Consider the following 20,151-nt stretch of genomic DNA (forward strand, 5'->3'; position numbering starts at 1 on the left):
CTTTTCCACAACCAAATATTTAGTACCTGCCAGACTATTGTTTTCCTTTGGAATTTCTTTTTAACAATAATACCACTCCTTAACCTATTGGTTCTTTTGAGTTGAACCAAGGATTCATCTGATCCAGGAGATAAGAGTATCACCTGCCCTCCTGACAATTTCCAAACTAAATGCAACACAGAATCTTGGCCATACCTAGAAAATAAGTGATTTTTTTTTTTTTTTTTAATTTAAAGAGGAGGAGAGAATACTTGTAGGAAAAAAAAAAAAAAAAAAAGAGAAGGAAGAAAGAAGATCAGTGAATGTCCAGCATTGATTTAGGAACAGGTTCTGCCAGGCAGGGGGAAAAGGAGCCTTTCCCAATCCATTCCATTTATGGTTATTAGTATTGATATTGTATTTCTCTTAGCTCCCAAAAGGAAAAGTGGGAAATGAATTAATGAATTAGGAAAATAAATGCTTTTCTGTAAATAATTTTTTTCCAATTCCGATGTTTTTTAGGAAACGAGCCGGGGTTGGGGTGGGGGGAGTGAAATCTGCTTCTCAAATGTCAAGGACTTGAAAGACTAAAAATACATCACCGGAATAAATAAATTAACCCAGAAGACAGGACTGATGCTCTGCAGGCATCAGGGATTAAATAAATTCACTAAATTCAAAGTGGTACTGCAGATAAGAGCTCTTTGTGCTGCAGCATGTACAGCTTATTGATTCTGGGATTGAGGTGCTGTGCACTCTTGTAAAGGGGCTCTGCCTGATAGGGCTGATCCTGCCCTGCCGAGCGTGGAGCCCGCGCCCCTCTCCCCATTTGTTTTAATTTCTCTGTGCCTTCATTTGCTGCACCACATCTGTGCCTCTCCCCCAGCACTGCCTGAGGGACAAGGGGCACTTCAGGAGGTGCTGAGCCTGCAGGATGGGGCTGCTGCAGGGGCTGTGGGCACCTTCCACAGGGATGGAACATCCAGCACCTCCCTTTTCCAGCAGGATTTGGGGGCACTGAGGGGACAAGGGGTCCTTAGGGGACCAGCTCCAGTGGGGATCCTGGTTCTGCACACTCATATTTTGTTACAGGAACCACCAAGGAATGTGTCTGACCAAGGTCAAAATATGACCCGGACAGATAAGATGAATTTTTCTGGACAAAAAAAAAGAAAAAGTGGCAAGGTTTGTGATAAATCCCAGAGGGGCTGTTGCACACTCAGCTGGAATGAAGATGGGCAAGGTCCAACTTACCTGTTTTCCATGGTGGAGGATGCTTTCACCCCCTTGGTCAGATGCTGAAGTGTCAAAGTCACTTCGCACTAATACAGAAGGACATTTAGTTCCCCCTTTGGAAGCTCTCCTGGTGCTCAGCTCAGGTTTCCTCCACAGGTTGCTCTGAAAGACCAGCAGAGCTCTCCAAACACAGGACTTCAACATTTCCCAAGGAAGAGAGAATCCTCCAGGCCTCTGGAGGGGTGAGGAAGCAGCTGGGCAGGGCTGTGATGCTCTCGGGGTGTGCTGCTCCCCTGGGCCACCTCTCCTGGGGCGAGGTGGAGCCAAGCACCAGCACATTCCCATCCCTGGGGCACCCCTGGGTGCTGCCTTCAGAACCGCTGCAAAAAGAGCTGATCTGACCAAGGAGAAAGACTTTCATCACTAATTGTTGTCTCTTAGGTATGAGGGAAGAGCTCAGGGAAGAGCTCCATGTCATGAAAGAAGTTGCTACAGAGACTTTTGGGTGATCTCCCCAAATCCCTGTATTTCCCTCAGGTTTGGCAAATCTCCCAGTATCTTTCACCAAAATCAAGCTCTTAATCTCAAGACACCTCTCCTACGTAAGGCTGCCTCCTGAGCACGATCCACAGGGCCCGTGTTTCAACACCCAGGATTCATTAATATTTCCTGCAGAGTGCTCAGTAAGTAGCAAATAAAGCAGGAAGTGTCCCAGATGTTGGAAAGAAAAAATGGAATTATTCATTGCTTACTAACATCAAATGCTAATGTGAGAAAAGCATCCTTGAAGAAATCCTTGACTAAAATTCATCAGAGTGATGTGAAATCACTGTTTTAATTATGCTTTTTGAATGTATTTATTAGTGCCGGTTCTGATCTGACTTACAGATGTTTAGCAGTGATAAGGGTCTGCTGCAGCCTTCGGAATTACTCATGATTTATAATGACAAAACTTGGATCAGAATTAGGTCCTTGTCACTACTCTATAATATCCTTTCATCAAACTTCACATTCAACAGATGAAAGCGAGCGTGGTTTCTGCAATTTCCAACTCTACCACTGAGCCCATGAGTTCCTTTTTTTAAAAATTTCTCCCACAGAAGTAATGACTCTCTCAGCAAATTTTGTCTGCTCAAGTTATACTTGCCATGAGAAACTTGAGAGCAAAGGAATTGAAGTCTTTCATCCACCAAAGTGATGTATTTGGCCTTGTGCTGGCAATAAACATGGAATGTGAACGAAAGAGTTGATTTCTTTAATTATGCAACTCTACAATCTCATTCTTTCTTATTGTTGTGACTATTAGATATATAACTAATTTTGTGAGATTTTCCAAACCTGTGGGAAATCCAAGGATTTGATGAGGTTACCCAAAAGCTCAGTACCAGACAACAATTGAATGTGCTCAATACCACATATTTAAAATAAAACACCCTCTGTTCAAGAATGATTCAAAGCCATGTGGCATATTTCCAAAGAGTGATGGAATTTTAAACTATTGCTTGTTCTAGAGCTGATCCAGAAAGAGCAAGTCTCCAGGGATGCTTTACTCCCTAAGGCATGAATGCATGATTAAGCTAAATGTATTCCATAAATGCCTTGATGACATTAAACTAAATTTTTTAAAGAACAGATGGAGAAAGTTAATAAATATTTCATTTTATAATATAAAACTCACTTCTATATTCACAACTTCAGGGATCCTCAGCTTCACAGATATCAATAAGTCTGATGGATTTCTTGCTGCATTCTCATTCTTTGCCCCGGTGTCTCTTATGGGATCATCATTTCTGCATGCTTGGATTGTTTTATGGGATCAGTGAAAGGCAAGTGACTGTAAATCTTGACCTCTTCTGCTCCTAGATTGTATACTTTTATTCTTTGTGACCATAAGTGTTCATCTCCACATTGAATAGATAATTAAATGACAAAAATTATTCAAAGGGAATTTATAGTGCTAAATTATCCCTTGAAGAACTGATGGGGTACAGGCATAACCCAAGGAGAATCAGGAAAAAAAAAAAAAACAAAAACAGTTTAGAATGGCCAAATAAAACACTAAAATCTCTGTGCATTTGGGAATGTCATGAAACATCCATTCACTAGGAAAAAACCCCATGATTTTTACCTGCACATCCCAATTCTATTCAAACTAAATTTCTATTAAGGGAAAACAGTGTGGATATTGCTTAAGAACTGTAGCCCAAGCCTGTTATTCATATGAAAGAACTAATCTTTACATGGGGGAATTACAATTCCTCACTCTGTGTATGCCATGAATCTTGTAAAAGAATAATTAGAACTTGCTCCAAAAGGAAAGAAACGCCAGACTTGAATAATATTTTAGGAAGAGCATTAACAAACATTTTTACACTGCCAACAATCTTCAGCGCTTCCTAGCAGAGATTTACATTCCATTATTAATTAACTGCACTGAGTCAATAGTGTGACATAACGCTGGGGAGATGTGAGTTGAGCACAAACTCTGACATCCACAAGAACGGCGCGTTTTGAGAAGTTTGATTTAAAATTTATGCAAATGAGCTCAGCAAACAAGGACCCAACAAACTACTTCAAAGCACCACGCTCCAGCCCAAAAAAAACACGACAAGATCAAATCTTTGTCATTTCTCAAGTGTCTTTACAAACTTCTGCATATTCAGGACAAATTATTTCACCGGATAGTTTGGTGGAGAATGAGGAGGTGATTGCTCTTTGTAGGGCCACTACCAAATCAGCCTGGATGACTGCAAGAATTTAAATCTATTTAAATGTTATATAATTTGTCTTTTTGGATCTGACTCTTGTAAGGTGTTTGTAGAATACAACAAGGTCCCAGCTAAACTGCCTGACAGGGCTGACCAAAACAAAGCCCAAAACAATAGCAGTGCTATTGTCCCCACTCCTGTTCCTCCAGCTCCCACCATCATTCTGTTTTGGGGCTGAGAAACTTCCCCAAGCTGTGTCCAGGGAAAATATTCCATTCAGAGTAATGACAAAAATTATTCAAAACAAATTTATAGTGAGAAATTGCCACTTGAAGAACTGATGGGGCACTGGCACAGCCCAAGGTGATATCACAATATCTTGCTATTGTCCCCCCTCCTTTTCCCTCAACCAGGATCACTTTTCAGTTTTTGGGCTGGGAATCCCCCCAAAACTATATCCAGGGAAAATAGTAAATGCAGAGTAAAGCATTGCTGTAAAGAAATACTAATTAATTCATGTTATGTTTCAAGCCACAGAAATTGGTTTATTCCCGTATTGAAAGTTAGGTTAGGTCCAGGTACATTTGTATCTTCAGAATCAGGGCTTTTAAGGAAGAAAGAAGTTTCTCATGATTCCCGACATCCCATTAAAATGGTTGTCCTTTGACGTCAATTAGAACTAGCTAAGAAAAAAAAATCATCCTTAATTGCTTTTTAGAAATAGACATTATTGCTTGCACCATCGCAGCCAGATTCGATTTCCTTTTACAAGAAACCAGGATGCTGGGAATGCTGTAAAACTCCAGCTCTGCTGAATATGGATGTGCAGCTCTGCTGACAGAGAGCTGCTTTCCCTCGGGCTGCGGAAAAAAACTGGTGCAAACCCCACCAACGTGCTGAAACATCTCCAAAGTGGAAAAAGGCTGGAGCTGGATGTTCAGCTGGGGCTGGTTTGGGATGGACAGTGGTTGGAGCCAGGCTGGGAGAGCTGGGGGTGTTTACCTGGAGAAGAGAAAGCTCCAGGGAAACCTTCCAGTGCCTACAGGGGCTCCAGGAGAGCTGGAGAGGGACTTGGGACAAGGGATAGAGGGACAGGACACAGGGAATGGCTCCCACTGCCAGAGGGCAAGGTGAGATGGGACATAGGGAAGGAATTCCTGGCTGTGAGGGTGGGGAGGCTCTGGCACAGGGTGACCAGAGAAGCTGTGGCTGCTCCATCCCTGGAAGTGTCCAAGTCCAGGCTGGGTGGGGCTTGAAGCAGCGTGGGATAAGGGAAGGTGCCCCTGTCCGTGGCAGGGGGTGGCACTTTAAGGTCCCTTCCAACCCAAACCATCCTGGGATTCTGTGGATGCTCAATGCTCCATCCCTGCCTCCCCACGAGACCAAGTATAACCTATCCCAACAATCAAAGCTACAAAAACGATCAAGCCCTCAAAACCTGGGTGTGTTTCTTTACAAGGAGCATCACCAATTTTCTCAAAGCCTTTTCCACATTTGTCTTACTGCAGGGAATCCATAATGTCTCTGCCCACCAGGAAGAAGAGGAGCCCAGAAAGTAACACCAGGGGCACCCCGGCGGCGGCGAACATGAAGGACCACCCGTAGTAGACGTGCACGGGGACATCATCCAGGCACCTCTCGCTCCTCTCCAGGAGGATGTACTTCTGAAAGTCAGCTGCAAACTCCTTCCACATCACAAAGAGAAACACGAGCAGGAGAAACAAACCTCCTGGGAAGGGAGACAAAACGGAGTTATTGTCTGTGCAGGAAATACAGGGATAAAGGTGAGAAAAGATCACAACAGCTTCTCATCCCTGCTCTGCATCAAAGCTTTGTGTGGCAGAGTTGTTGCTCCTGTGGGAGAGCCCCACACCACAGTGACCAGTTCCTGCCCTCTGACACCTCGTGCTTTGGCCACCAGCACTTCTGAAGGCTCTGCTTCGGCAGGACAAGGCCATGGAGAAAGCACCTGAGCAGGGCTGGTGTTCCCAGCAGGGACCTGCCTTCCTCTCTCAAAGGTGGGATGTTTCACCTTTTTCACTTTTAATTTCTCAGAGATTAATGAGGACACACCAAAACTTACTTCTTCCTTTTTGTATCTGCCCTTGCAAGCAGTGTCATAGCCAATCCCCACCAGGAACACAAAGATGCCGTGATAAATCCTGCTGATGGAAAAATTCTGGCACTGCCACTCCCAGAGCCAGCAGAGCCTGCAGGACCAGCACATTATGGGGTGGGAAAGGCATACAGCCATGAGATATTCATCTTAGATGGGCTACTAAATACCAGAATAATAACAAGAATTATTACAGCAGCTAATGCCACGAAGCTGGAAGCAGATGACACAAATTAGAGTGGCCCAAATCTCATTTACTGTGTAGCTTTAAAAGATATATATTTCTGTGGTGCATTTTAAACTCAACATCTATTAAAGCTGAATAGTGTTGGTGTGATGACAGGTCTGAAAGCAGTTCAGAAATATCTGATCTTGCTACTTCACAGGTAGAAGCTGCTATTTTTAAATGGTGCTATATAACATATAGATATACACACAGACACACAAATGAAAGAAATATATCACAGGTTATATTATTTTTATGGTTGAAGTGAACTGCTCAAAATTAATTTAGTTGACAAGTTACTACACGGTTCTGTGAATGTGTTGTGGCTTCTTCAAGATTTAATTTCTCCCCTTGCCATTTTTAAATCAAAGGTAGTTGTGGTGTATTTAATTATTCTTCCTGGCAGCCTTTACACACCAAATTCCAGCTCCTGAGCTAAGGAAAGGAAAGGAGTAAAGACTGACACTGATTTATCTGCTTAGGGAGGTTACTGGATCTTCAGTCAGAAAAAACACATCCGTGTTTACTGTGATTCTGTTTATAAAGGTTATAAAAACATCTCAGAGACAAAAATAAGACTCACATGAAGGTAAGAGGCTTCAAAGTCCTCACTAGGAGGGAAACAGAAGTTGCAGTTCCCCACCCTAAGCTGTCACATTTGCTAAACTGCCTCCCATGCCCTAAAAAGATGCAATCTTAACAATCAAAAATTGGTGTAGCCATACAAATATTCTTTAGCTCACCCCACACTGAAATTCCAGCTATTCTCCCTGACATGGAGGAGTCCTTGTTGTTCCTGGAGAGGCAGGCAAGGAGTTAAACAGCAGCTGCTGGAACATTTGCATGTTCATTGAGGTTTTGATACCACTTGAAATTAAGTGCACAAATAAATATTTTACACTTACTATGATAGTTGTATGCTTAAAATACCAATTATTCTACTATAAGAAAGCGATGGTGTGTTCAAATAGTCGCATGTCCTTTACAAAATACAATGTATTGATAAGAAGGCAATTAAGTCTTTATTACTGATGTAATTTAAAATTAAATTAATTAGATAGCAACTGAACCTTGAAAAGTGCTCCTTTAAAGATCAATTTCTATTTCATTAACTTATAATACCTACCGTAAGAGACGCAAATGAAAGCGCAGCCCCGGTGGGACAGAGAACGTGGGTATGGAAATGTATTTTGGAATTTTGCTTTAAATAACCAGGAATTCTGTCTAGATTTCTCCCAGGACAATTTATATGGCATAAGTCTTGTTTTTTGAAGTAATCAGATTAAAACCTTCCAGTTCTTATGGAGAAGGGTGTGGGAAGTCCCAGGTATGGGTGGCACAATCCCCAACCTCTTCAGGAGATAAGGAATGGGCATTGGTCCCTCCTCTGGCCTCAGGAGAAGCTCCAGGTCTTGGCATGGAAGGATTTATTATTAAACAGGTACTGGAGGTGATGGCATGGCCATGGCATCTAAATTAAGAATGTTTTCACACTCCGGGCAAATGACAAGAATATGTAAAGCAAGCAGCCTCCTTCCCTGGAATAATTACAGCTGAGTGATGAGGAATCCCTGGGATTTACACCATGTCCTTGGTGGGAAGAGAAAATCAGAAAGGCAGGTGCAGCCAAAGGATGGTGGGAGCTCAGGAAGGGCAGCTCACCAAAATCTGCTCAGCCAGAAATCACAAAAGTACCTGAACCTGCCTAAAACTTGTCACACTTACAGACATCAGCAGCCTCTTCATCATGAGAAAATCAGGATGTTTCACTCCTATATTACCAAAGTGTTTGGCATTTTTGTTTTAAAATGCTGTTGTATTTGGGATTTTTCATCTGTTGAACAGGTTTCACTTTACCCCCTCCTTTCTGGGGCTTTTAGTGTTGGACGCAGCAGAAAGTCATCTTTGTTTCCTTCCAGCTTTGAATGTAGAGATACAGATTCCTTCCTGCTTTGGGCAGCAAAATGAAAAACTGAAAAAATGTAATTTTCTGTCCAAAACATGACACTGGCATTGGCACCCACACCCGAGACACAGGGTGTGTATTGGGTTTGAGTAAGTGAAGACCACATAAACCTCATCCCCATGCTCCTCTCAGCACCCCTGTGCTTTCTCCACTGGAAAATGGTAATTTTTGAGTGATCCCTTTCCTTGCCTCCTTCTCCCTCTTTGCCTCCCTTCATTAGGATGGTACTGGGAAAAATTAACTGCGAAACTCCATCTCCAGACTGATGGGGTCAGCGGCATCTTCTGGGGAGGGGCTAATTGCCAGAAAATTGCAGTGGGGTATTAAATCTGTCTCCTTTGTGCGCTGCAGATCTGGGAGCCTGGAGCTCCATCCCCCTCTCCCAGCGGAGCTGCGTCTTCTGTGTGGGCAAATTGAAGTGGAGCTTTTCCTTTCTCTCCTTTATTTCCTTGTGACACCTTTATAGCTGCTAATTGTGGGGACAGGTGAGTGAACTCAATCTGTAACTCTTATTCTGGGGAAGCTACTGAATTTTTGTGTAATCTGCTAATTAGGAGAATAATGAACTTTGACTCGTTCTCCTCTCTCACTCGTTGCCTCTTAAGGATGTTAATAACAGCGAAATGGAGGGGTGACCTTCAGCTGCCCTTCCATAACTGTCAGCCTTCACTGCACGTGGGGAGCCTGAGACTGCCAAAGTGGAGCTGCTCCATTTGGGAAGCAGAATCTGAGCATAAAAATCCAGCATTTTAACTCACAGGACCGGGTAATCAGTCCTTTTTTCCCATGCTGTTGGGTCATGCTGAAGAACAGGTTGGTCCCACCATGGGCAGGGATGTGTCCCATCATCCCAGGCTGCTCCAAGCCCCGTCCAACCTGGCCTGGAACACTTCCAGGGATGGGACACTCACAGCCTCTTTAGGCAACCTGTGCCACCGCTGCACTTCTAAGTTTGGTCTCTAAAACGCCCAAAGGAAAAGAAAACTGAGGAGCGCAAGGTAGGAAAACATGAAGGACAAAATGAAGGACAAAATGAAGAACAAAATGAAGGAAAGTTGTCTCAGCAACCCAAAGAGCTTCCAGAAGCTGCAGCACAGAGCTCACCCAGCCCTCTTGGTGACATTGCAGTGACAATCAACCAACCTCTGGCTACTGAAACAAAGGTACAATCAGGCACCAGGCAGGATCTGCCACCCCTTGGAAGCACTGAAGCTCATTCCAAGACAGCAATGCTGAGAGGAAAGCAGCACACTGGCTCTTGGCTCATGTATTCCAGGTGCTTTTGGGAGAAGGCTGGCAGGGAAAACTGCTCAGAAAATGGCCTCAGCTGCAAAGGCAACACCAGCAAATGTCAGATTGGCTTTGGCTCTTTCCAGAGTCACCCAGTGGAGGAAATCCAGAGAAATGGCTCCAGTGCTTCGGAATGGCTCTCAGAAGCACCTCCCAGAGCAGTCCATTGGTTATTGGAGCTGGCACAGTCAGATTTGCCCTCTGGAATGTACAGAAAATAGAAGGCATCTTAGGGGGAAATCCAAAGGGATCTGCTGAGCCATAACAATCCTCACCCTTGGGCACTGGATTCCCCCGGTGACAGATGGACACACAACCCTCCTCAGGCTGGTCCTCCATAAATGTCTGGGAATGCTTTTGCACCAGCAGTGTCTTTAGAGCCTTTTGGTGGAAAAAGTGACATCATTTTGCAATGAATAACCACTTCTTCTCCCAAAAGTAGGGCGGTGGTGGGCAGAACAAAGCTGCTGGTGAAGGGTTCCCTGCGAGGCCGGGACATCCCGCAGTCCTGGTGCTCCATCTCCCATTCCCACTGCCAGACCACATTCCCGCTCTGCAGATTGCAGCTTTTTCACACTTCCTCAAGGAGAGATCCTTTCTGCAAGGGAGGTTAATTAACACTGACCTGCAGGCCATGATTAGAAGACAAGAGGCGCTTTCTCCCGAATCATCCCTGCACATCCCGCCAGCCGAAGGAAAGGGACGGCTGGGGACTTGAGCCTGTGTTAAATCCATTGTTCCTACTGCTTAGTGCAATTATGCAAAATATTTTTAGAAGGGATAATGAGAAAATAACCATGGAGGGATGCAACCCAAATCCATCCAGAAGCCAGGGCCAAGCAGGATCCAGAGGTCTGAGATCAGGATAAGCCCCCCTGAATAAAAGGATCAGTTGAAACACTAAGGAAACTTTGCTAAAAAACACATTGAATCCTTCTGCTATCATTTGAGTGGAAAATATAGTAGGCAGTGTCTTCCAGCTGAACTCATTCCCCTGAATGACTGTTAATAACAATGATTGCTGTTCAGATTGAAGCTGCATTAATACAAACTTCAATTTTAACAGCAGCATCTTTGTCTAATGCCAAGAGGTTTATGTGATGCATAATCAGCTCTTCCAAAAAGTGTCACATTCGAAGCCCCAGCCTTTTAATCAAGGAGTAGTCAAATAAAGTGGAAAAACAATGAAGAAAAAGGAAAAAAAAAAAAAAAAAAAGGGAAGACAGTTGAGTATTACTCGGCATCCTTTTCTGTGATATTTCTGCCCAATGTACAGGCTGGATACACTCCTCAGGGACATCTGCTGCCTCCTCTGAGCCTGGATTACAGATGGGAAAAGAAAGCTTCCTACCCTGGTCCAGCCCTTGGATTATTATCTGTTATGGGATCACAACAACTCCAGGGAAAACTGCAGGCCTGGGGCAGCACAGCTGGGAATGTGTTTGTGGAAAAGGCCCTGGGGGTGCTGGTGCCAGCAGCTGGACATGAGCCCAGGGGTGCCCAGGTGGGCAAGAGGCCAGTGGCACCTGGCTTGGGCCAGGAATGGTGCCCAGGGGGAGCAGGGCAGTTCTGTCCCCTGTGCTGGCACTGCTCAGGGACCCTGGTGACCAGAGGGACAGAGAGGGGCTGGAGTGAGTCCAGGGACGGGAACGGAGCTGGGAAGGGGCTGAGGGAGCTGGGGGGGCTGAGCCTGGAGAAAAGGAGGCTCAGGGGGGACCTTGTGGCTCTGCACAGCTCCTGGCAGGAGGGGACAGCCAGGGGAGGCTCTGCTCCAGGAGGGACAGGAGGAGAGGGAACAGCCTCAGGCAGGGCCAGGGGAGGCTCAGGGTGGAGAGCAGCAGGAATTTCTCCATGGAAAGCATTGTCCATACCTGTCACAGGCTGCCCAGGGCAGGGGTAGAATGACCATCTTTGGAGGAAATTAAAAGTTGTGTAAATGTGGCAGCGGGGGACATGGGTCAGTGTCAGACCTTTCTTGTTAAATATTTTCACCAATGTTTGTTATGAGGAAGCAGGAGCTGGTGAAGGATCCATCACATCCCACCAGATGGAACAGGATGGGATGTAGCCCACTAATTCACTGCAATTAAGCATTGGTTTTTCAGAGAAAGACCTGATTTCATTAAGAAGTTCTTCACCTAGCACAGCTCAACTGAGATCCAGCCTGTGGCTGCTTGAGTCATAAAAGAGCTTTTTTCTGAGTTTGAGTCACTGGTATAAATCAAGTATTTCTAATATTGAAGCCAGTTATTCCTCACAAATACAGAAAAGGAAAAAGCCCAAGTGATAATTCAGTGGAATCATTGGTAACAGCAGTGGGAAAAATGAATAAATGCCTATTTTTAATTCATTTTCCTGCGGTGCCATCGTTTCATCTTTTCAGGTCTCCTTAAGCCAGCCCTCCCATTTTGGATCATGGGGTTTGCCTTTCATCACTCTGTGGGTTTCCAGCTCTATCAAAGCTAACAGCAGAGGAGCAGCCCAAATGCAAAGCCTGACTTTGGGGAACTGAGCGGGGCTGACGCTGCCCAGACTTAACACACCTGCAGGCTTTACTGAAATAAAAGGGTTGCACACAGGAGTAGTAAAAACAAAGTGATTTTCAAAAATAAGAAGTCCAGCTTTGCTAGGACTAAGGACTATCTTGCTAAAGCCTGGCTGAGCACAGAATCATGGAATCACAGATGGTTTGGGTTGGAAGAGGATCAAAGGAGGTCATAAAGGCCATGGGTAGGGACACACTCCACTGGGACAGGTTGCTCAGAGATCCCAGGGGTTTCATTCCAGTGGGGAAGAGGGAAATAATCATTTGCTGCTCCCATCAGAGTCCCATCTCCCACGGCAGCACTTCATCCCCACCTGCCCCCACTCCAAAGCCACCCTGCCCCAGCCATGTCCCCTCACCTGAGAGCAGCAGGAATCCTCCCCCAACTTTGTAGGAGTGGGGGCTGGAGAAGGGGACCCCACACACCAGCAGGAGCCCCCCCACGAGCCCAGCAGCCACGGCCAGCAGGATGAACGCTGTCCAAAATCCTCTGTACACTGCAACAGGAGCAAAGGCAGTGAAAGGAGAGGGAAAGAGGGAAATGTCAACCTCAGAAATATTTTTCTTAATGATGTCATGTTTAACTCCTGCTTTAGCAACAGTAAAAACAACAACCTGTGACACTGAGGAATGTCGTGCCCTACAGAATGGGACTGGAATGAGGCCAAAGGGGTGGGAAGATTTGCCAGGGAAGCACACCAAAAAAATAAAGGGTGGGAGGAAAGGACACTGCTCTTAACTGTGCTGGGGAAGGTTGAAAAGGCTTGGCAAGAAAGGAAAGGAAATAGCAAAATTTGGAGAGGTGGATTCAGACCACAGCTTTGTTCCACTTTAATTAACACTTCGGGAAGGGGCCAGGCTCCTGGTTTAAAATAAAATGTTTGCTAGCAGGACTGCAGGGAAAACAGGAGCTCATGAGTTCCCCCGTTAATGGCCTTGACGGACTCTGGGAAGGAAAATGGGGCAGGAGAGCAGCTGCCTGTCCATCCAAGGAATTTGGGGGTTTGGCTATGACTTCAAACAAGCATCCCAGGCAGAACTGAGCAAGCTTGGTCCATCACATCCCACTAGGTGGGACAGGATGAGATGTAGCCCACTAATTCAAGTCTCCCAGCAGCCAAATGCTTTGCAGACACTGCCATAAACCTTATCCAAAGGTAGTGGTCCTCCAGCAAGACCCTCTGATACCCTGCTCCCCATCCCCTGATTTATCTGATCCCTTGGACCACCACATCTCACCCTGCCAGTGGTTTTCCAGAAGCTCCAGCTCAATTTAAGCTGAGCACGAGCAAGTGGGTTGTGCTGAAATGATTCACACTTGAAAGAAAAATGATACAGAGAAGATGCGTTTTCCTCATTTGAAACCATTTTGTCAGGAGAGCCACTTAGGGAGAGATAAGTATCTTGAACTCTCCAAAACCACAGAATTCATTTTCATGTTTAACCTCCCGTCACCCGTTTCTCTCAGGGAGCCTAAGAGGATGCAGATAAGGCAGAATTATCTCCGGAGCAGGTAATAGCTGGAGGTCTGCTCTCCTCGGACAGCTCCTGTTCTGTCAGCCTTTGCGAAGAGGAAGGGCTGGTCAGAAAGAAAAGGATGTTAAGGACAGAAGGGGCTCCCCAGGAGGGCTCTGCAGAGGATTGGGGCAGGGGAGGAGACCGGTGCTCCCCCTGCCCAAAATGTGGAGGCTGAGCCACCCCCAGGTCCCTGAGGTGGGGGGACAGGCAGAGCCCCCAGCCCCACATCCCTGGAACCTCCAGGGAACCATCACGGGCAGAAAGAGCTCGGGGGATAATCCCGAGATGGTCCCGGGACTGCCCCGGGGACACAGACAGGCAGGGACAGATGCCTCCAGCCCTTTATTAGGATGGAAGGAATGGTGTGAGTGTGTTTATCAGCAGGATTTTTGGGAACCGGTGTGTGCACGTCTCTCCCAAGCAGAAACAATCCCGCTGCTCATCCCGCATCCTGCACCAGCTCCTCCAACTCCCTCCACAGGTCCCTCGGATCCATTGGACACCACGGAGCGTTCCCCGGGGCAGGAATTCTGCACAGCCAAAGAAACGAGCTGCCCTTCCTCACATGCTCCTACTGACAATATTTTTTTTTTATTATTAATTTCTCATAGGAAAAAAATAATAAAATAAAACAAAATAACAACAAAAAAAAGGTACTACTAAAGGCTAAGGAAAAGGTCAAGATGTTTGTTTGTGCAGAATGTCTGCCCTGCATCCCCGGAGGCAAGGCAGACTGATGCACACTATTTAAAGAAATCAATTCATTTCAAAAAAGATCATTGAATTAATTCTAACTGCTGCCACCAATTTAGCAAATTAAAATTCCTAACAGCAACTGATCCATTAAAGAACTTGGAAAATACAGAGAAACATAAATAAAAAGGGACCCAGTTGAAAGGAAGCTCTCCAACTGCATAGTGTTCATTGCTTTAAAAATAAGCCAGTCACTTACGTGGATTTTCTAACAATTTGTTTTTTAACTGATTTTCCAGTCCTTTTTTATTTTGTCTTGCAACAAAGCAACACCTGAGCTATCCCAGGCAACCAGATTCTGGGACCGAGTCAGCACTCAGGCTGGGTTTGGGTGGTCTGGCTCCAGCTCCTCCCAGTGAGAGAGGAGATGGGACAGAGTGGATTTATCCTGCCTTGCTCACAGGAGCAGGTGTGAGACCCCTGGGAGGGAGCTCAGCCCATCCCAGCACGCCAGGCTGGAGGAGACAACGTGGGAGAACCTCTCAGTGTGTGCTTGGGGCAGCCAGCCCAGCAGGACTGGTTTGTGAAGGAGCTTTCCAGAGGTCTTGGCCACCTGAATTTACAACAGGAGAACCACAGTACTGACACACATCCCAGATCTCTGCCTGATCCCTTGGAAAAGGAGCTGCTGGGGGAGAAGGAAAGAAACTCACCTGCAGTTGTGTCATAGGAGGGATGGGGGAAAGGTCCCACAGCAATGGGCATGGGGAAGAGGTAGCCATGCATGCAGAACTTGGGGTGGGCTTGGCTGGCTGGAAAAGATGAAGAAAAAGAAGAATTAAATCCTGGGTTGCTTTTATTTCCTGCAGAATCAGTTACAGTACTGATACTGTAAGATCAGTAAAAAATATTATCTTGGTTAAAGAGAAAAATAAAAATACAAATAATAATTATGAAAGAGGGGAGATATCAGAGGATCTGAGACTGCTCCTTGCACATCTTCTCATCTTCATAACCTGAGCCTTAGGTGGACAAAAATCATGAAAGATGGAACAACTGAAGTCAATGTCAATATTCTTGTTGTTGTTTTCCTCTAGAGAATGTGCCTGACCACCTGGATGGGTCAAAATGTTTGGGTACCAGAACAAGGTACTTCCAAGACCTCCAGCTGGTGAGAAGGAAAAGCACAATTAGAATGGAAGTGCCCCATCAATATTAATACCACTGAGGCTTATCATGATTAACAGTAATAGAATGAATGTTAAATGAATTAATTAATGGTTGGCCACTTATTTAAATATGTTCCCCAGCTCAAAGGAGCACTTTATAATAGGTGGACATTAGTTCATGCTAAATTGACTATGGAATACCTATTGAATTAATTATTACATCCACAGGAGCAGCAAATTAATTTGCCATGATCAATCCTATTATAATAAATACCTAAAGAAGTAGCAAAAAATTTGCCAGTTGTCAGAGTGACTCATTTTACTTCAGGTAAAATTATATTATGTATTTCCATATAATGTAATTCAGTAGCAAACTCCCTGTCTCAAGCCTGTCCTTTTTTATCACAAATTTCCTGTGTGAAAAACCTCCCATTGTTGAGCAGTGGCGGGAAGTATTCCTGCAAGATTTTACAGGAAACAGGTCAGGGGCTGGGGGACCGCGAAGTCATTTGAAATTTTAATCACTGCAGTGTAAATTTAATGTGGGAACCTGCATTATTTGCAGGGAAGTGCCCTCTGAGGGGATTGTGCTGCTCCACAACCTCAGGAACATCTTCCATCGAGGCCTCGCTGGGCACAGGGCCAAGGGTTTTGTGGTGTTTAAAGCCTATGCAGAATTATTTAAAATCTGGGGGGTTTTATCCCAAATCCTACTGTAGAGTTGTGGCCCCCAGCATGGCTGATGCCAGGTGTGTCCTGGTGTGGTCTCACTCCTTTCCTATTTCTGGTGGGAGCACCTGATTCACTGAGCCAACCCTTCATGCACTGGGTGGCACCAACCAGGGTCACAGAACAGGTTTCATCCTTTCCTTCAATTTGTTTTTGAAGAATGAATGCGTTTTCCAAAAAATAAAAGATTTTGCATCCCTGTTGTCTGTCTATTCTCAAGTGTACTTTCAACGATCTTAAAAAGTAAAAAAGGTGAGAACTTAAAATAAAATAGCTTTCCACAGTGCACTGCTGGTCCTGAGCACCCAGGGACACCACGAAGTGCAGTTCCAGCCTTCCCCGTGCTGAAACCAGTGGGAGCTGGGAATGCTGAGCACCTGGAAGGCAGAAAACAGGGATAGAAAAGCAATGCTGGGAAGGGCATGGCCTCATATTTACAGAATGTTGCTGAGCACAAACATCAACAGGCATTGGGAGGAAGGGGGAGGAAGGAAAGGTTCTCCTCGCTGGTGGAAGCCACCACTTCACATAACTCTGTAGATGATCAATTAAACAGCCTCATGAGGTCACAACATTTTGGTGAACAGCCCTCTGAGAGCAAAATCCAAGTCAAAAACTGAGCATAGAAAGGGCACAAAAAGGGTGAGCCACTTTTGCTTTTGATGGAAGATGAGAATGAAAAAAATTAAATAAAAACTGCCTCCTCATGCCTGGGAGCACTTCCTGTGTTTGTTTCCCATTAAACTGTGATGGAATGCTGTGGGTACGGAGTGGTGGCACTGTACTCACTGTACCAGAAGGTCCAGATGGTCTCGGAGTGGCCCTCGCCGAAGAACCAGCACCTCCAGAAGAAACCCTCGTGGTGGAAAGTGAGGATCTCCTTCCCGACCTCTGTTGGAGTTTCTTCCTGGGGAGGAATCAAAGTCCAGGCTGAAACAGGGAACATCATGGTACAAAGAGTGCATGCTTTGCTTAGGCAGACGTTGATTTAATTTTTATGGGGTTTTCATTTGCTTTTTTGAGTCAGTCTTGTCGGGATTGGGGAACATGGAGGAGCTGCTGTCCTTGACTTTCCACTGTGTCGCGGCTACCAAATGTTCTGACAACAAATTGTCCTGCAGACCTGCACAAACCATTTGCCTCCTTTTCTCCTGTCCATAAATCCCTGCTGGCCAGAGCTGGATGAGAATTCCAGGGAGCTGGGCCTTCTGGATGTGTTCTACTCCTCAAACACCTTCCTCCACCCCCCAAACCAGACCTGCAAGCACAAGGTTTTGGTCTTTCCTGAAGGCACAATATTGCAAAGTCCAGTCATGGAAGATTTACCAAAGAACTTATTAAAATTATCCTCAAAACCAGCTTTATCTTCCCCACACACAGTTTGGTAAAGGAGACAGGACTGTGACAAAATTAAGTTTTTTGATGGAAGGGGAATGTCCACAGAGAAATGGCCCCTGTGAACCAGAGAAAGGAGATGGGACTCAACAGGGAGGTGCTAGAGGTATTCATCCTGTCACAGGTTAATAGGTTTAGGTTGGAGGGATCTTAAAACCCACTCAGTGCCACCCCCTGCCATGGGCAGGGACACCTTCCACCAGCCCAGGTTGCTCCAAGCCCCATCCAGCCTGGCCTTGGGCATTGCCAGGGGTCCAGGAGCAGCCACAGCTTCTCTGAGCACCCTGTGCCAGGGCACCACAGGGGAGAATTTCTCCCCAGTATTTCTCCGGCAGTGGGAAGCCATTCCCTGCGTCCTGTCCCTCCATCCCTTGTCCCCAGTCCCTCTCCAGCTCTCCTGGAGCCCCTCTAGGCACTGGAAGGGCCTCTGAGCTCTCCCCAGAGATCTTCTGCTTCCCTCTCCTAGATGTTTTTATGTATCGCATCATAGCAGCTCCAGAGCCCTGACCTGATTCTCCTTTTACTTCCAGGATAAAACCCTGACTATGACAAGGGGAACATTCAGCCCTGAAACTTCTTCAGAGCTTCCTCAGCCCTGAAACTTCCTCAGCTGTTGGCTCTGACTTGGTGCACCCACAGCACTGCCAGATACTCAGCCCATCCTTATCTGTAAGGGACAGGATTTGACAGTTTAAGAAAGGGCAGAGAAGGTAAAAGCAGAGCCTGTTATCCACAACCAGTAACAGAAATAGAAATAATAGAAACAGCGTCTGAAATAGAAATAAAATAGCTCAGAGGGAAGAGTAAGAACAGTTCCTATTTCTGCCTGGTGCTTTTGAAGTCACTGCCTCAGCATCAGGCTCCCCAACACTTGGCCAAGAGCGTCTCTGAAATGTTTGAGATGCTTATTTGTGTCATGCAGTGCATCACCTCTGCTCTCTCCACTTTTAAAAACAACTAAAATGTGAAACAATTAACACTGTCACTTCCCAAGTGCACAAAAAGCAAGTGGCAGTTCTCTGTCTCTGCCATCCCTAGGCTTTACTGAGCTGCTTCAAACTCAAGACCCTGTTTTCTGTTTCACTTCTCCAGGCATTTTTTCCATCATAATTTTTTTTTTTTTAGTTGGGAAAGTTATTTGGAACCATGACTCAAGCAAACAGTGCCCTACATTTGATTATGGGATTCTGAAATGAAAGAAAAGATATTTCTTGCTGGCATCATGATGCCTACCCAGGGTGACTCACCGCACCAGGAAAAAAATCAAACCTAATTGGATTGAACTTTGAAGTAACAAAAACTCTGCACACAACGAGGATCTTCCTGTCATTTTGTAATAGAAACCACACACTGATTGGCACAAAAACATTTTGGGGGAGTAGGTGGCTCAAGGAACTGATCTGGTTGTTATTTCATTGAGGAGTTAGACAACAGCAGGTGCAGCAAAAATCCAACTTGAGGGATCTATAAATGAGTGACACCAGCCCTTAGCACTAAAATATCAAGCTGTCCCTTGAAAACTAGATTTCCTGCTAACTAAAATCCTATATAAATCTTACTTTGAAGATATCCAGGCCACTGGTCGGATGGGCAGGAACCCATCTGCTCTGCTCTGTGTCTGATGTTCACTTTAGTTTGGTGTCTGCACTGCAGCTGTATCACTTCAGATGGAAGTGACTGCCAAGGCCCACACTTTTAAATGTTAACTAGTTTTAAATGAAGAAGCTACAGAAGGAGAAATCTTTTAATGGCAAATATCAGGAGATATCTTTTGTCTTTAGAGGGAAAGGCTGTCAACAACTAAAGATCTTACATTTTTGCCTTTCATTCTCTAATGTTCATATCTGCCAGATTACAGAGGTGCTGTTTTAATTCTTCCTAGACACAATTTACTCCAGTCAAAATGCTCAATATTATGTAAAAGCTGGGTTGGATTTCATAGAATTTAAAGTTTTACCTCAGGCTGACGTTTTACATTACCAGGTCACTTTCACTGATCATAAATATTATCACAGATTTCAAATTTTTAGATCTGAAATTATTTAGGTAAGTTCTTTCAAAGCACAAGATTTCAGAGCTCACCCCCCCGGTGCTCAGAGTGCTGTTCCCATGCTCGAAGCCCCCACAGGTGTCCGTGGCCAGGAGCCAATAATCCGTCCCAAAGGCGATGAGGAAGAGCAAAACCCCGGTGCCTCCGAGGATCCCGGCTGCCAGGGCGGCTGCTCCGGCCTTCATGGGGCAGCAGGGGGGAAACCAGCACAACTGGGAACCAGAAAAGCAGGAAAACCCCCGAGTTTCCCAGGTCTCTGGAAGAGCAGGGCCGGAGAAATGCTATTTTTGGATGTGGATAGTGATCTCCTGGCTGGTGTGAGTTTCAGTGGGTGGTTTAGGACTAATAAAAGCAGATGACCTGGTGTGAGCGAGCAGCTGTGGCATTAAGGATCATGACAAGCAGCCACTGAGGCAGAGCTGGAGCCATCCAAGGGGACACACGGCTGCTGCTGCCGGAGGGGCACAGCCTGGAGCCCTCAGGACACGGCTCTGGGTCACGAGTGCAGAATTCCCAGGACACCAGGGAGTT

At 45.5% G+C, this 20,151-nt stretch overlaps 2 protein-coding genes and 1 long non-coding RNA gene across 3 annotated transcripts in view; 1 reads left to right on the top strand and 2 right to left on the bottom strand.

Moving 5' to 3' along the window:
- The first annotated feature begins 5,770 nt into the window (after positions 1-5,770).
- On the top strand, positions 5,771-9,128 carry LOC140684154 (uncharacterized). Its single transcript, XR_012055956.1, has 3 exons — positions 5,771-5,941; positions 8,583-8,716; positions 8,837-9,128. It is a non-coding gene; the product is annotated as an uncharacterized lncRNA (long non-coding RNA).
- Positions 9,129-9,541: 413 nt separating this feature from the next.
- On the bottom strand, positions 9,542-19,805 carry LOC115495214 (transmembrane protein 182-like). The gene is made up of 5 exons (XM_072929332.1): positions 19,653-19,805; positions 16,965-17,082; positions 14,991-15,089; positions 12,426-12,563; positions 9,542-9,558 (listed from the first exon to the last, which is right to left on the bottom strand). Exons 1-5 carry the CDS (start codon positions 19,803-19,805, stop codon positions 9,542-9,544), a joined length of 525 nt encoding a protein of 174 aa, XP_072785433.1.
- LOC100222639 (sodium/hydrogen exchanger 2-like) overlaps positions 15,080-20,151 on the bottom strand; it is a 36,394-nt gene continuing 31,322 nt past the window's right edge. Inside the window, exons 13-14 of the mRNA XM_072929333.1 lie at positions 16,965-17,082; positions 15,080-15,089 (exon numbers count right to left, since the gene is read on the bottom strand). The gene's annotated coding sequence lies outside the window, so the exon portion shown is untranslated. The remainder of the gene's footprint in view (positions 15,090-16,964; positions 17,083-20,151) is intronic.

Source organism: Taeniopygia guttata, chromosome 4A (assembly GCF_048771995.1).
Source record: "Taeniopygia guttata chromosome 4A, bTaeGut7.mat, whole genome shotgun sequence".
Classification (NCBI taxonomy): Eukaryota; Metazoa; Chordata; class Aves; order Passeriformes; family Estrildidae; genus Taeniopygia; species Taeniopygia guttata.